This window comes from Gymnoscopelus microlampas, assembly GCF_963454915.1.
Source record: "Gymnoscopelus microlampas genome assembly, chromosome: 13".
Taxonomy (NCBI): domain Eukaryota; kingdom Metazoa; phylum Chordata; class Actinopteri; order Myctophiformes; family Myctophidae; genus Gymnoscopelus; species Gymnoscopelus microlampas.
The window spans coordinates 28725518-28743062 of NC_139950.1; the positions used below are offsets into that span (position 1 = coordinate 28725518).

Consider the following 17545-nt stretch of genomic DNA (forward strand, 5'->3'; position numbering starts at 1 on the left):
CCAAGTCAATTTCCTTGTATGTCCAAAATATATGGAATTATGAGGAATTCTGATTCTATTGCAGCCGGCTGTTGTCTACCCCAGTCTTCTTTTCTGAAAAGTGCCAAAACCTCTCCCACTCAACCCCCCACCTCTCTCTGTCTTTCTCACACTGCCCTGTTTTGGATTAAAGTGAATTTGTGAGATAGGAAATGGTGGGTAGTAAAGGTTCTCTGAAAGTTCAAACAAATGCTCTTGGCTATTTTTGGTTATGATGTTGTACAGATCAGTGTCCAAGGAAAACAACTAGTGAAGCAAGGAAGGATTTTTATCTACTATTGTGGTCACTGATCACAGTCATGCAAAGCATGAGCTTCAATTCATTTCAGTGTAGTTTAGCTGATTTGAGCTTTTTTTAAATGAAAATGATCACATGATTTACAACGCTTTCCAACACTTTCCAACGCAGAGTCGGCCCAAAATTGGTGCGGTGGAGAGACTCTACATCTGTGTGTGTGTGTCACTGACCCTGGAACTATTATCACAACACCTGTGTGTCTCTCTCTCTCTCTCTCTCTCTCTCTCACTCTCTCTCACACACACACACACACACACACACACACACACACACACACACACACACACACACACACACACACACACACACACACACACACACACACACACACACACACACACACACACACACACACACACACAGATTTGGGATTAGCATCTTCTAGGTACAGCTCATAGATTTGGGATTAGCATCTTCTAGGTAGAGCTGCTGTATGGTATCCATACAGAACTTGAATTTAGAACACTCAACACATGGCAGCTTTTGGCTTATACAATTATCCCTTCCAGTTGTTTAACAGAAAAGGAACGATCTCAGTAAACCATCACCATGTGTGGTTAGGAGTGATTTCATTTTAATGGAGTTGTTGCTGAATGGAATGGATTATGTTACAGCTTGCTGTCAATATTTTTGCTAACACTATGTGAAGGGGTCTGCGTAAGATTGACACGACACCTGATATGAACATGAAGGACGCTTTATAAATGGATATGTCTGCTGTCATTAAGCACCATTCATTCAGTCAACGATGTCAGAGTCACTTACGGCAGACATTGTTTGGCATGTCTTTGTTATGACACCTTGACACTACACAGCCTGTCATAAACACAACAAGGCAGGCCTTCTTATCAAGCTTGAAGACCTTGTTGTTTTACTCGAGTGCAGGCCTTGGACTACCAGAGTGGAGCACTGGAATCCAGCTTGTAAATTGACTCAGATATGGACAAGTGACTCTGATTCTGACAAGTATTTAGTGGGACTCTAGGGACTGAGGCTTTTAAACTAGTCTGGTTAACAGCCAAATCCTTCCAAAATGACATATGTCTGATGATTTGGTACTTTTTATGACTTTGTTCAATCCAACGTAGTGCATGCATATTCTAGCGGTATTTTTCCAGCCCTGCTAAATATTTTAGCAGTAATATTCAATTTTGAGGGATAAATAATTTACGTAGACAGTAACTTTACTTCTGTTGCACAGAGCTACAGCAGGTAGGTTGGCAGGCAGCCTGCTGCTTGAGGAAACAGCTGCCTTACTGCAGGCTGGGCTTTTCTTTTGTACCCCAGGGATTGGGAGTACAGTTCATTACACTTGCTACTTCTCTCTCTACCGTGCAATGCATTGCTGACACATGCTTCTTTCTTTGGCCCAATTTCCCAGATCTTCCCCAAGGCAACAAGACCATCTGCCTTGCCTCCAAAATAGCAAAAGTATTTATCATATGTCTTGTGGTCAGAGCAGTGAGCCAGTTTCTGCTTTGTCTCACAGGTATCAATGATTGGCAAGGTCAAGGGCAGAAGCATATAGCGTCTGTTGGGCCACTCGGGCCATGGCCAAGTCAATGGAGCTCTTGCTCAGGCTAGCTGTTGAAAGAGGAGGGCGAGAAAAACAATTCTGCTCCTCCGACAACAATAGATTGGCTGCCCCAGTTCGCACCTTCTACCAAGATACAAAGCTGCCGACTCGTGCATATCCATGGTCCATGTGTGACCTGTTAAGTACTGTAGGCTGTAGGTACTGTAGGCAGAGGCTACTGTCAGATGTCCTGAAGCAGTCCAAAGAGAATGGATAATGTACCTAGATTCATGAATTAGATTACAGAGGTGACGTGTGTGTGTGCGCGTGCGTGGAAAATGCACAATGGGTATGAATGGGTTTGTAATGTTTTGATGCCACAAGTATTACGTTTGTTAGTCAGCAAAATGTTATTTTGTATGGAGAGAAAAGCTATTCTGATCATCTCTACCCTCCACTGATTTGATCACACTGCTGCTATGCTTCTGTACAGCATCAAAGAGAAAATAATAGCCTAAAACCGTTCCAGCCTGAGTAGGTTGTTAGTATTAAAATACAAGCACATGGCCACCTGGCTGCCTATTCTTCTCCATCAGTGCCACCTTGAGAAGCTTGATGAACAGACCATTGCCTGCCCACTCATGTATTAAAATCTGCATGTGTAAAGGCTCCAAGGGACAGAAGAAAGTGCAATTGAGGCTCGGCGGTGGCCTCATGGAAATTGCTTCGGCTTATTGTTATTCCTACTGCTTGAGTTAAATCCTATAATAGATCGTTTTTAATATTCCCCTGAGGGCTGAAGCAGAAATATTGATTGGCTTACACAAAGAGCCCTCTCTGAGGAAAATGAAAAATAAAAAATGCTATTGATTTTTGACAGTTTGTTCGTAATTTAATGGTGGAATAATGAACTGCGACTGTGGGGCAGGGATGAGCAAGGATTACTGAGATATCCAAGATGGCATTTACTCACAACATCAGGGGGTATAATTAATCTGATTATATGCATCTACATATTCATAGAATTTGTTCATGTTAATAATAAACTTCCCCCATAGTGATCTTCACATACTTGACACCATAAAAGCCCATATACATAGCCCCAAAAATACCATAAAAAGAGATTAGTGTGAATATTAATGTTCATAATGTTTCTTATTTATTCATTTGTTTACTTTTCTCATGAATTAAGTGCCTTTTCATACACAGGTATTGGTGGATAGATGAATGTATGGATAGACTGTAGGGTAGGGGCAGGCAGCAGCAGTTAGAGGTAGAGTGGCTATTTAGGAACCGGAAAGTTCCCAGTTCGATTCCCTGCTCCCCTGTGTTAGCCTAGAGGGGACGGAGTCTGAGCCTGTGACAGTCTTGTCTTTATAATAATACCCAGGAACTGTCCCTTTAAATGTGTAGTCTTACTCAGCGTTGCCAAATTCTGTGAGAGAACCAAGCAACCACGTCTAGGAAAACAAGCCCAAAAGAAGCAACTATGGGCCACACATGAGCAGTTTTTAAACATATACATCGCCCATTTGAAAATAGCAGATCTACAAGCTCACAAGGCGTCGCGATGCGACGCGCTGTGACCTTGGTGGATCTGCTATTTTCAAATAAAATCTTGCCGTAAAATTACAATAAGCAGACCTGGCAACACTGGTCCTAACTGCTCATGCTCAGGGCTTTGTGCAGGAGTTTCCCCCGTCAGGAGCCAGCTGTGGACCCAAGAGGGAGAGAGAGAGAGACAGGGAGATGTTGTCAGCTGTCACTGTCGCATTCTGGGCAGATGACGCGATGTTCACCTCGTGTACATAGGAGACAGCGGACAGTAGAATGCATTAGGCCTACTACAGCACATCTCCGATCCGAGCTGTCTAACGGGGATTGTGTTTCCGTGGATGATAAAGATTCACTGGTGATGATAACGGATCACACGGGCGTCTGTTTACATCGGATGAGTCGACTGGAACTTCTTAATAAGTCTTTTGGGGACATTCGCCTACATGGAGGTGGATTTATCCTTTTTCCTTTGATGCTCAAAAACAGCGTGTTTCTGTAGGCTAGAGATCAATGCGTTTAGATGAACCCCCCCTCAGTTCTATAAAGTTGGATGCTTTCGCTCAGCCAGTTGTCTCTCTGGCGTCTGACATCGCGGGGCGAGATTTGACGCCGGCGCGTAAATTACTGTTTTGTGCGCGTTTCCACAGTCGTTTACATGGTAGACTTTATACTAACAGCGTCAATGTATGGTTGACAGTTAATAAGGACACATAAGCTAAGGACATACAGCTGTGTTCTTTTTCCAACTGGGAGCTGGAGGCAGCCTTTCATCCTAAAGGAACTCCGTTTACACAACAATGGAAGATGATGGAGCGGTACATGCGTGCACTTCTGGGACCAATAAGACTTCTTCTAAGACGGACGTGATGAAGACGTATTTTGGGATTTTCGTCATCATGCTTCATCTGGTGCTTCATACGGAGGCATCATCGTCGTTGTCAAAGGCCTGCGATAAACACTGCTTCTCGGGCAAGTGCGTCAATGGGACCTGCGTCTGCGACCACGGGTGGGTCGGGGACCGCTGTCAGCACTGTCAGGGAAGATTCAAGTAAGTTGTAACGTCAATCTCAGTAACCTAGCTCAGTGGTTCTCAACCTGTGGGTCGGGGGTCCCCACATGATTTGGACTGGGGGGACAAGACTGTCACAGACCAATTCACAGATGACAGTGAAGTGACAATTTAAGGACTTTTAATACCTTTTTAATACCTAAAAAAATAAAATAAAAATACCATTACTGCATCAAGAGTAATTATCAAACTATACCATACAAACTGGTCAAACATTGGCCAAATTGTCAAATAATAGAAGAGGCAAAAATTGTGAAAATAGGAAATTGAAATTGAGGCATTGTGAGCTTGTAGGTTGGCTATTTTCACAATATTTATATGTGGAACTAAATGTAACTCTTCAACTCCTACAATTCCAAGTTCTTGTCATGGTAGGGGTCCCCAGTTCAAAAATGATTATTTTGGGGGTCGCGGCCTGAAAAGATTGAGAACCACTGACCTACTAGTAGCTTACCTTGCTTTTTCGAAAGAAATAGGCCTTACCTCTGGCACACCTTGCTTTGGACAGGATGATGTTCCTCTGTCACATTGTCTCACTCCCAACATCTGACTTGTGTTGTAATTTTTAATAGTGAATTATGACAGTTGAGTTGCAATAATTACCCTTACAACTGAGTATGGCTACGAGTCCCAGATGCAAATAGAAAGAAAGAAAGAAAGAAAGAAAGGGATGATCATAGAATATGTTGGTGCAACACTTTTAAACTCTTTAGATAAGTAAGACATGGGGTCTACCTGACAACACATGTGAGACTTGATGCCCTTAATTGGCCCTGTGTTTCTGTTCAGGAGAACCAAATTGGGACATGGAGGTCAACTCAAATAACAACCGACAAATCCTGTTTTGATTTACTGGCTCCAGACTTAGTGGTCTACATAAGGTTTTGGGGCTTCACACTGGTTGAGAACCAGTGGAACCACTGCTTTAGTTACAGTATAGTTGTTTTAGACTTGAATGGCCTTTTGAAGCAGCACTTCTGAGAGGAAACGGTGAACTTCAAATAACTTGAGAAGAAATTTGAGGACCGTATCACAGATATTTGTTTCAGAGTTCACTTCAGACGTGTTAATTTATCAAGGTTGAAAACGTAAATTTAAAACTCACTGTCACTGTTTATACAAGTATAAGCTCTGGAGAGGAAGAGAGCTGTTTAGCAGAGGAAGCACTAGGTGCTGGTACTTTGCTCCTAAAAATACTCAATACTGATCATTGGATTGCAGCCTGGATCTTCAACTGCATGCACGCAGGCACGCACTCACTCACGCACATGCACACAAACTCACGCACATGCGCACACACACACACGCGCACACACACACACACACACACACACACACACACACACACACACACACACACACACACACACACACACACACATACACATACACATACACATACACACGCACGCACGCACACACTCGCTCATCCCCATCTCCCAGCAACCCAGGCAGATTCAATAAAGGAGAAATAGGGACTTGCTTGTGCTCGTCTATTGATTTAAGCTCTGTGCTGGGTAGTTTTATTGGGCTGCAGTGCCTTTCTTTGTTTTCCTTCCACTTTCTCTCTCTCTGTTCCTCCACCTCTCTGTTTGTCTCAGACGTTTTGTCCAGTGATTCTTTCTTTCTCCTCTCTAAAGTCAGACAGGTCAGATTACATCTTGCTCTGTCCAGTGCAATTATGCATGCACACACACACACACACACACACACACACACACACACACACACACACACACACACACACACACACACACACACACACACCAGTAACAGGCTCATGATGAGAAAGAGTAACCTGGCCACTTACAGTACCATTTATTTATTTTCTTTTTTGTCCATGACTCTCTGTCTGTCTCTCCCTCTCTCCCTGTCTCTCTCTCTCTACACATCATGATATTAGCGTTGTGACATTAAGTGACAATCACATCAGGGACTTTATTCTTCTGGATTTAGATAGTGGGTGTTCAATGTATTGCTGGTGGTGAATGGAGGGTTCATTGTTTGAGCCAGGCCATACCCAGCAGTTAGGCTACATTGTGTTTACCAATCAGTAGTTGAGCCATTAAGCGATTGTTAATCTATTGTAATAAGGCTGTCTTTGTTTCTGTGTATAGTACATGTAACAGAATGAATGTATATCTGTAGACAGTTGACTCAATACACACTGTATCATCCTGAATCACAACACAGGCCACACAACTTCACATATTAGATCTCTTACTCAAAATCTAAGACATGGTGCAATTTGGTGGTCAAGGTTGGCAATGAGCCACATGGCACAAAGTTATGCACACCTCTCAGTTGCCCTTGTTTCAATTGAGGTTAACTTACCTTGCTTGCGGTTCATGATTTACTACCTGAAAAGAAGCTCCACTTTCTCACCAATATGACAAGCAGCTGAACAATAAGGAGTTCAGCATAGTGCCTTGTGTAACAATAGCATGACCAAAGCGCAGGTTGAGCCACTTAACCAACCAGAGGCCTAGTTCTAACAAATCTAGTACAAATGGACATCACGTTGACACGTACTATTGCTAGGTGAAGATCCTAATGTCTCATAGGGCTGGCCCCGAATGTTAAAACGGTTCATAATTAATTCTGTATTATTGGCAATGTCATTTGAATCTCAACTCAGGGTTTGAATGATTTGTTTGGGTGTGAGTTCTCCAATTTCTTTAATGTCCTATACAGCTCACCCAGGGCTAGAGGGTTATCAGCTTGTTGTGGGTGTACAGTGTGTAAACAGCATCGAGGAGGATTGAGCTGAACCCTCTAGGGAGGTAGAAAGTTCTAACTTTGAGGGTCAGCAGCTCCTGAACTGGGGAACAGTGTGTTGTTATAACACCATGCCTGTCAAGAGAGGATGAAGCACACTAGCGATCTTGCTGACAAACTGAGAAACCCTCCAGAGGGACAGAGCAGTCTGGCATGCTAAAGGCAAAATGATCTAATAAAATAAAGCAGTGGTTCTCAAACATTTTCATGGCAAGGACCCCCAAATTGATATGTATTAGACTGCAAACAAGTGGGACCCCAGCAAGAGAAGATCTTTGTTGTTAGATCTAGTACAGAATTCACGACGGGTTGTGAGCTTGTAGATGGGCTATTTTTGGTGAAGAGGTTTGGTGTAGAGGGGCAAAAAAGAGCAGACCAAGTACAGAGCCAAAGGTCAAGTTTACCAAGTATTGAGGGTTCAAGTGGTTAAATGTCTTAAAATACACATTAACATGAATCCAATATGTAGTGGGGGGGTCCCTGCTTCATCTCTCTCTCTCAGCTAAGGGATCCTTGACCTGAAAAACGTTGAAGACCCCTGCTCTAGTCAATTAAATAATAGAAAAAAATTAAACTGTTCCTCGTTTTGCTGGGGAACCCCTGCAACCCCCCCAAGGACCCCTGGTGGTCCCAGGACTACACTTTGAGAACCACTGTCTCACTATAAATTAAAGTTTGAAGTTGGTTCTAATGTCTGAAGCCAAAATAACCTAAAGCCCTAAATGTCTCATGATTGGAATAGTCTCTTGGTGGTCTTCATCACAATCACTCATCAGCATTCTGACAGGATAGAAAACATCCCTTTAACTGATTAAGACCTGAGGCCGATTATACAAATGTCTTCTAAATCAGTCACTTCAAAAATAGCAGATGTACAAGCTCGCAGACTGGGACTGTGAGCTTGGATATCTGCTATTTTTGGATAGCCAACGCTAAAATATAAAATGACCCAGATGCTTTCCCGGTTTATTGGGTTTATGCAGAATTTGTTTAAGGCCTGGTGTGTTGTTAATACATCTCTTAAGAGATGAAGATCTCTCTACTCTTTTTCATGAGAAACAAAGAATTTCCCCTTGGCCTTGACAATGGCATAATTCCAGATTTGGTTTAATAAAGAATATAATCCCTTTTGTGTTGACTTAAAAGCTAGGAATTTTATTTGATCCAAATTGGCACTTTCACCTGAAATAGAGTCCCCAATTGATATGTTTCTATGCCAAGAATATTCTCCCTCAACATTTTATATTAGAATTCTGTCTACTGTACACTTACAGTACACATACTCAGCAATTAAAATAAAGGAAATGTATACAGTTTGGGAGGAGGACTTGGAAGAAGGCACAGCTATGATTTTGTGGACAAAAGCACTCATTCATACATGAAATAAAATCATAGAAATGCAATAATAAGATGATGCACATAGTGTAAAACCCCAGCAATTCTTCCCGGATCTATTCTCAGCCCTGTGCTGTAAATGTAAGCCAGGCAAAGGGACACATTGCCACTCATCAGTATCAGTATTTTCTGGCAAAATATCAGAAACGAAGTACAGAATATTAATATTAAATTTGACTCTTGGTCCTTCCTTTATGATATATCAGGGGCCTTCTGTGCACTGTGTCCGCACAACTTCTTGCCAAGAAATTTTAATTAAATGGATAAAAGAACTATCCCCACAATCAATCACAGTGGTGTGTTGAAATGTTCAAGATCCCCCCTCAATGGTAAAAATGTCAGCACTTGCTCAGGAAACCGGGTTCAAATCTGGGGTAGAAGAGGAAAGTTACATAGTGCAGCTTTAGGTTATCATACTATTTTCATAGTAGACATTCTGAATACAGACAGATTCACTACAATTAAACAGTTGTGAACATCTCTCTCTGCACCTCCCATCTTTCCTAAATAAAAATGAATTGTATAAGATGATCACATACTGTATATTCATCACTATACGGCATACAGTCATGTAAGTAATAACTGTATAGGTTAATCATTATTATCATTATTATATGGTCTGTAACAATGCTTCATAACGGCTGATGTATTTTTTCTGTTTTTGTTTGTGCTTTTGTCCTCTTGTGTCATGTTGAGTGACACAAGAAACAAAGACTAGGAGCTTAAAATCTTTGCTAGCGGGCTGCTTCCCCTCTGGTCAATGTTTACCCCTCACCGTTTTGTTAAATAACAAACGGTTCAAGCGATATGAAATGTAAAACATTGGCCAAGGGGTTTGGGCAAAGCTACACTAATAGAAGCCAAAATCAAAATAGCTCTTCCTTAGAAGAGCATGGACGTGCTCAGCAAATTTCATGGCAATCTGCCAATTGTGCAAATGGCAATTTTGGCCTGAGGGCAGCGCTAAAGGGAAGGCCATGAGATCACCAAAATGAGGAGGGTTCATCCTCCGGGGAGCATGCTCTCAGCAAGTTTCATGGCAATGCGCCCATTAGATTTGAGACATCTTGTGAGCAAGTGCAAATTGTGGTACACAACAAATAGTTTTTGAGATATCTTGCTTGGATTAATGTGTTGGCTGGACAGACGGATGGCCGGACCAACCAACCAAACATGGGAACTTAATCAACAAAACTAAGGGGCAGATTTAAGGATTTACACCTGTTTCACACTTCTGTTGTGGCCCTAGCTCTCACGCACACTTGACAGATATACATTTTTAAATTAAATAATAGTTGTGTTCGTTTTTCAAGTATAATGCATTTAGCCAGTGAGCTTGTGTGTTGTGGCACTTGCATTGTGCATCCGCGTGTCTGAGATTAGCCCTACGACAATGCTGTTACAGTACTATGTTGTGATGACTAAGCAGTTAGCTACATAAGACTCTGGTTTGTATGTCATGCATAGTTACAGAGATAAACAAATTAAACATAATCACTGACTTTGTTGGCATTGTTTTGTTTTGTCGACTTTTGGACTATTTATGGTCCAATGTCGTGTACTCACTGGAAGAAGTCTTTCACCCGGATCAGCACAGCTCGCACACATGCAAAACAGCATGTTTGTAGTTTTTTAATAGGGATAGGGCATAATGGAAACCATGATGATGAGTTGATGTGCGGAATTTGACAACTCTAACACACTGCTATTTTGGCGGTAGAGAAAAAAAATTTGGGGAGCAGGAGAGGTAGAACTACTATATATTTTTAATTGCCAGGATATGTGATAACGGACCACAATGGAAACAAGCCCCCCGTGGCTTTTTGTGTTATCCTTTTAGCATAGTTTTGTTACTGTACCTCCATACTGTTTTCAAATGAATCAATCAATCAATCAATCAATCAATCAATCAAAAAGCTCAAAGCAGCTGACCTTCTGCTCATGGGAAGACATTCATTTTGAAACATCATCAGTTATGCCGTTGACAAACTGACAGATATCCTTGTCAAACACAAGCCATATTCCATCATGCCACAGTTTGTTGTCACTTACAGTATGTCTGCATTAGAGCCCTGCACGGGCCGAAAAGGACGGCCCTGCCCCGGCCCTGGCCCATGGCATTCAATCCAGCCCGATATGATGCCGCAATTTTACAGCTCGAGCCCGGCCCGACACCTTTTTATATAATTATTATTATTAATTAATGATTTTCTAGCGTACGCTTTCACTGACTAACACACATGCTGAGACATGCCCACAATGGTCTGTGGTGAAATTCACTGTGCAAAAATGTTTACCTTATTAATATAATGGGGTCTGTGAGCCCAAGCCCGGTCCGAATTAACGGGCCGGGCCTCTAGTCTGCATGGCAACTATTCATCTTCTTTTTTAGACAGTTGCTTTGTCAAGGTGTAGTGAGATGTTATGACCCGCATTTAAATCAAACATTCAGAAGTAACACTATTCTTTTAAATCAAATTTGTAGAAATATATTATTCACACGTAGTGGTGTGCAAAACAACATCAGAAAGTCCTATCAGTAAAAATAAAAACCTGACATTCTGAAATATTAATAAGATATGGACACACATAATAACACATGGAAACGAAAATGGCATGTGGTTGTGGCAAATGACCACAGGCCATTGCTATCTGTGCATACAATGAGTGTTGATAATGTGTCATAATTAATCATTAGTGGCATAAAAGCAAAACTCTTTATGAGCATTGATGTTACTAGCCATGTACATACTGAAAATACTAAATACCATATCTGAGGCAGTGGTCCCTTTGATTTATTCACAGATTTATTCTCAGCTGCCATTAAAGCAGTTCTTTTGGGTGATAAATTACTTAAACAGTGAGCAGTCCTTGATCATTTTCACGTTGTGTTGTTGAAGAAACTGGACTCCAGGACTTTTATAGACTTGTTGACTTGACAGTGGCACTCTGCGCTTTGAACAGCAGCACACTGACTAAATAAAGGCAATCTGTTTGGATTGCTCTTGAAAAACTGTGGGAAAAAACAGCTGGGAACTGGAAGCATGTTCATCCCTTTCTTTGTGTGTGATGTGCCAAGCATAAACAGCTGGGACAGATGAGGCTGGATGTGAACGCACACTGAATGATCAAACACATCATTCTCCTGGGCTTTGTGGCGGAGGTGTTGAAGTGAGCTTATTGATAGGAGGAAGAGAATTGTGTTCTTCCTGGATTGCTTGTTGCCTTTCTGATAACCTTATGGGTCATGCTTGAAGCTCAATTGGAGGTTGGTGGCAGTCATTTTGGAACTCTATCTGGGCTGTACTATGAGAGGGGCTGACAAGACTGTGAGCTCAGGTTGCACTTCAGTTTTCATTACAACGTACAGTACTACCCATTTAATCACAATGGTTGCTGAGTTAAGCATCATCCATAAGTCAGTGGCAGCAGGGGGACTGAAAAGTGAAAACAAGTTATTTTCATTTATTTATGTTTATACAGGATTGGATCTATACTACTAACCAACAACGCACTAACCTGTTTATGTGTCCATAAAATTACTTTCTGCATATCTTTGCTCTTCTACCATCTAGTGATGGAAGGTTGATATTAATACAACAAATACATTGTTGGTAGTAATGGTAACTAACAAGCAACATCAATCCCCCCCCCCCCCCTTTCTCCTAATTTAGTTGTCATGACAATTCCCACTTATCTCCACATGTGTAGTCCCTGTCACTGTTCAAACCTACATTTTGTCATCGTGTGGGAGGGTGTAGACAAGCACGTATCTCTTCCAATTAGTCAGTAGCCTCTTCCTTCCTGATACTGAGAAGTTTTACTGGGAGGGTGTAACACATGCGGAGTAACACGCTGACATAGTTCCTTTTCCTGCTGACCAAGCGCCATGACTAACATGTTAAAGTCTCTCTAGTGCATTGACGGTGATCGCCATCCCCACCCAGCTTCCCTCGTGCGAACACGGCCGAGCAGCCGACCAAACCAGAGGCACATGGGAGGATTCTGATTTCAAACATGTAATGCCAGCTCCAATTCATGTGTGTGTGCGTGTACACGCGCGCGCGTGTGTGTGTGTGTGTGTGTGTGTGTGGATGTGTGAGAAAACAACTCACTTACTACTTAAAAGTTCACAATTTATCCACAGAAAAAACACACTGACCTGATTAGTAATAAATACAAAATTAAGATGTGTTGTCTTAACCCAGATGTAACTATAAAGGCATGCCCTGTGTGGCATGTGATTAGTAGTTGTACATCGTTCCCAAGGGGCAAGGCTTGGATATTTACGATGAGGCCAACACGGAAGCTTATGAATGGCCAGAGTGGCGCTGCTTTACCCTGCGCCGACCTGCCGGTGTCAGAAAGAATTTATTTTAACGCAAGTGAATGGTTTTTTTGACAAACTTTAGACTAGATTTTCTTACTGTAATAAGAATTGTCATAAATTCTATATGCTTCCAGTCGCTAGTTTAAAGTCTCCTTTCAATTATCATGATATGCGTTTTGCTAAATTATGGTCCCATTTATTTTAAAATTGACGATAAAGTAGGCTATTCTCTAGGAGGGGCGGGATGATTTGATTGACAAGCTACACAACCAATAGCATTCATTCCCCACCCCCGCTCTTGATTGACAAGCTACCCAACCAATAATGGTCTGGTCTGGTCGCATTCTGCAGGATATGACGCGATATGACGCGATATTGAAGGATGGCGGACCTACAGTCTTGGAACAATCGGCTTCATTTTCGGTCTGTAGAAAGCAGGGGAGTGGCTTTGTCCATCTCATTTATACAGTCTATGATCGTTCCCACTCCCTATGCCCTCTCTCATACACATTGTTTACCTCTCCCTCTTTCTGTCAGATTGCTGTTATTCAAATTTCAAATTTCTCTCTAACGCAAAGTGTGATAGATTTTGTTTTCTAGTTGTTGTTTTTTGGCCAATGAGCTTTGCCCCCTATTTTTCTCCCTATTTAGCCATCATGCCAATGAATCCCCCCTGCAGATTTCTCTGTTTCCATTGCTGTTGTATTGTTGTACCCTACTGGCTCACCTGCTAGTGAGGAGACCCCACCGGGATGGCGTGTTCAACACTGACAGGCGCCGAGCTAGCCTGTCATTTTCTTTTGTGAAAATTAAATGGTTTTTGGCTCTATATTCTGGAAGCATTAATCATTGTTTAGACTCTAAAATGTAGTGTAGTAGGGGTCTCCCTGTCTCTATAGCTATTTAATAAACTGAAAATACATTTTCAGGATACCAATTTTATTCAATCAGGACAGAGAACCCCAGAAATATAATTCATCAATTTTATAGTACCAATTGTTTTTGTTTTTCATCACTTCCAATTTTACTTGTTTATCCTGTATGAATTCTCTCTCCTGAGTGGTATCAAATCAAATTGGTATGAGAGCTGGAGAGACAGGGAGACCCCTGAAGAAATACTCTAGCAATGATCACTTTGGGAATATAGCTCTTTGAAAAACATGTATTCAAAAATATCACACCACCTTTAAGACAGCTCGGACAGAGTTGATTGTGCGCAGACATCATGATTTGGGGGTGTTGGGATATGTTGTCAGTGTCACGTTGATGGATGTATATTTTGGTGTTCATCCAATGTGGACTGTGTTTGTATGTCTGTGATGATACATCTCATAATCCAGGGGGACAGGTGCGTTGTTGGTTAGTTAGCAGTATAGATCCAATCCTATATTAAAATTGGCTTAAGGGAGGATGAGCCCGGCAGGCGTGCGGGCGGACCTCTGACGTCACACTCATGTCACCATGCAGCTATGGCCAAATATGGAGTGTTTGGTCTAACAATATGTCATCAGTCAGCTCCATATGTGCATATATTGATGACATCAGGGATCTCCATATATGGGCATAAAAGGGACAAGGACTGACAGATATACAGTAGAGACCTCCATATATGGGCATATCAGTCGGATCTGCAGTGCAATGTACCGTAGGTGTGAGGGCCGCATAGCCGGCCGAACCTCTAGTAAGCTAAAAGGATAGACACTCGATTGGTTCTGGTCCCTGGACGGACAATTGCTGTGCGACGTACAATTCACTAAAATAACATGGTTATCATTGAGCGATTTAAAAAATATTCAGGAATTGCGATCCTTGGCCTGCTGTCAGCGTTCACAAGAAATATGATATTGATCGGCCACATAGCTTGCTAGTATGCAAGATCAGTCGAGGAAAGAAAGACACACAGACAGACAGGGGTGAATCACCTGGTAGAGATTAACAATGTACATACTGTTGATGTTAGGTCTTCTAAATATAGCTGTGCTGGGTTTAGATTGCTCTGATAAAAGGAATCCAACACTTCAAGGACAACAAAAAACACTTGTACTCTACTTGCTGTTGAGAAACAAGCAAAGCAGACATAGAGAGAGTTCAGAGGGTTCTGCCTACATCACCAACACATGTATACTATATATATACACATATACCATATATATATATATATATATATATATATATATATATATATATATATATATATATATATATATATATATATATATATATAGTAACTAACTGTAGTATATGTGTGTGACTAACTGTAGTGTGTTTGTTTGTGTGTGTGTGTGTGTGTGTGTGTGTGCGTGCGTGCGCGCGCGCGCGTGCGTGTGTGTGTGTGTGCGCATGTGCATGGTGATTATGTGTGTTTAAGCCCTAGGCAATGTGCAGTGTTGATGACACAGCTTATGTGAACTGAAGTTGCTACTGTACAGTACTGTGTGTGTGTGTGTGTGTGTGTGTGTGTGTGTGTGTGTGTGTGTGTGTGTGTGTGTGTGTGTGTGTGTGTGTGCGTGTGCGCGCGTGTGCGAGGGGAGAAAGGAGTGAGAAGGGAGGAGCACTGGAAGGCCATCTGTGCACTGCGAGTTAATCCTGCAGTGATGAGAGAGAAAGCAAGGACAACACACACAAAAACAAACATGCACTCTTGAATGGGCGTCGCACATGAATCCCTCAACTGTGTTCTTCCCAGAGGTTGTAGTGATTCCATCTATTTGGTTGTGGTCAATTTGTGATTACATCATCAGCGTCGCACCGTAAACACCAGTGACACTTAATTTGTGATTACAGTACGATAACTGTGTGAATCACGCAATGACTCAAAGCTTCAGTGATGACCTTTCCCCTATTACCGTATGCTTTACGGTTTTCTCAAAAGAAACGCACAATGCTTTCACAAATGGCCACTACAGGCAAACCAACGCACTGTGGATGAATCATTCATAATGGAGGGGTTTATTCATTAAACTCACATGCAGCTTTAGAATGATGCTGGAGAGGCTGAGGTAGCATCATGGTAGAGAGGCTGGGATTTTCCCTTGCCATGTTTATGGGTGTTTCTCATCTGCCATCACCCCAATTTGATCACGCCCATTCACTTCTGATACAAAGTACACAGGGCTTAAGTGGTTACAAACATTGCTGTCTCATAATGATGATGTGACGGCCGCTCACTCATGGCCCCACGAAGACAGTGGATCAATGATAATTTGACTGTACACCGCCCATTACTCTCACTCTGTACTCTGTTCTCTCCCTCTCTGCTCTTCCTTTGGCACTCTGGCACTCTGTTTGCACCCAGTCTGAGCAGTTCTCTGAATGACAGGGGTAGGGAGCCAGGGTGTGTGCTCAAGTGGCCACATTTTGCGATGGAAAATCGGTGTACACAAAGGAGAGCAGGGACTGAAGCATGGTACGGAGGAAGGACAAAGGAAGAGACAAATCGACAGAGACAGAGAGCGCAAAGATGGACGGAGAGAGAGAGAGAGAGAGAGAGAGAGAGAGAGAGAGAGAGAGAGAGAGAGAGAGAGAGAGAGAGAGAGAGAGAGAGAGAGAGAGAGAGAGAGAGAGAGAGAGAGAGAGAGAGAGAGAGAGAGAGAGAGAGAGAGAGAGAGAGAGAGAGAGAGAGAGAGAGAGAGAGAGAGAGAGAGAGAGAGAGAGAGAGAGGGGTGCATTCTGTGTTTAGCAAAGCTGGCAATCAACCACACTACCGATACCACACTATAGTATATACGCTACAGTTTGTTTCTCATTAAGGACTTTCTTTATCCCTACATACTTTTTATGCACTGTACACATGCAGCAATCTCTCTCTCTCTCTCTCTCTGTCTGTCTGTCTGTCTGTCTGTCTGTCTGTCTGCCTGCCTGTCTGTCTGTCTGTCTGTCTGTCTGTCTGTCTGTCTGTCACTATGTAGCTGATAGCATACCTAAAGCATGTGCTAGCTGCGTTTGACTGCACTCTATTTCCTTCTGTGGTACTGTGTGTGTGTGTGTGTGTGCGTGTGTGTGTGTGTGTGTGTGTGTGGGTGTGTGTGGGTGTGACTGTGTGTATGCATCTGTGTGTGTGTGTGTGTGTGTGTGTGTGTGTGGACTGGAGATTGTTTGTCTGGTTATTTTCCTGGGTTGTCTTGGATAACTCTCAAGCCATTTGCAGTTTGTTTTTCTTCTTCGAGTTGGTGGTGCAACGGTTCCCAGTCCTTACACTCACTGTGTGTGGGGGGGAGGGGGCACACACATATTGGCAATTGCAATAAACACACACACACACGCACACGCGCACACACACACACACACGCACAAGTGGTTGTCTGGCTCCGAGGGGAACAGGTCATTTTGTCACAGCCTGTCACTATATGTGCCAGGTGGCATGGCCCTTTCGCCCACTCTCTACCTCCGCGCGCACACACACACACACACACACACACACACACACACACACACACACACACACACACACACACACACACACACACACACACACACACACACACACACACACACACACACACACACACACACACACACACACACACACACACACACACACACACACACACACACACACACACA

At 42.5% G+C, this 17545-nt stretch overlaps 1 protein-coding gene across 1 annotated transcript in view; it reads left to right on the plus strand.

Annotated features, from left to right (window-relative positions):
• The first annotated feature begins 3646 nt into the window (after window positions 1-3646).
• LOC311058033 (attractin-like protein 1) overlaps window positions 3647-17545 on the plus strand; it is a 337913-nt gene continuing 324014 nt past the window's right edge. The window contains exon 1 of the mRNA XM_084075308.1: window positions 3647-4458. Within this exon, the coding sequence (XP_083931434.1) occupies window positions 4208-4458 (251 nt within the window). The 5' untranslated portion in view covers window positions 3647-4207. The remainder of the gene's footprint in view (window positions 4459-17545) is intronic.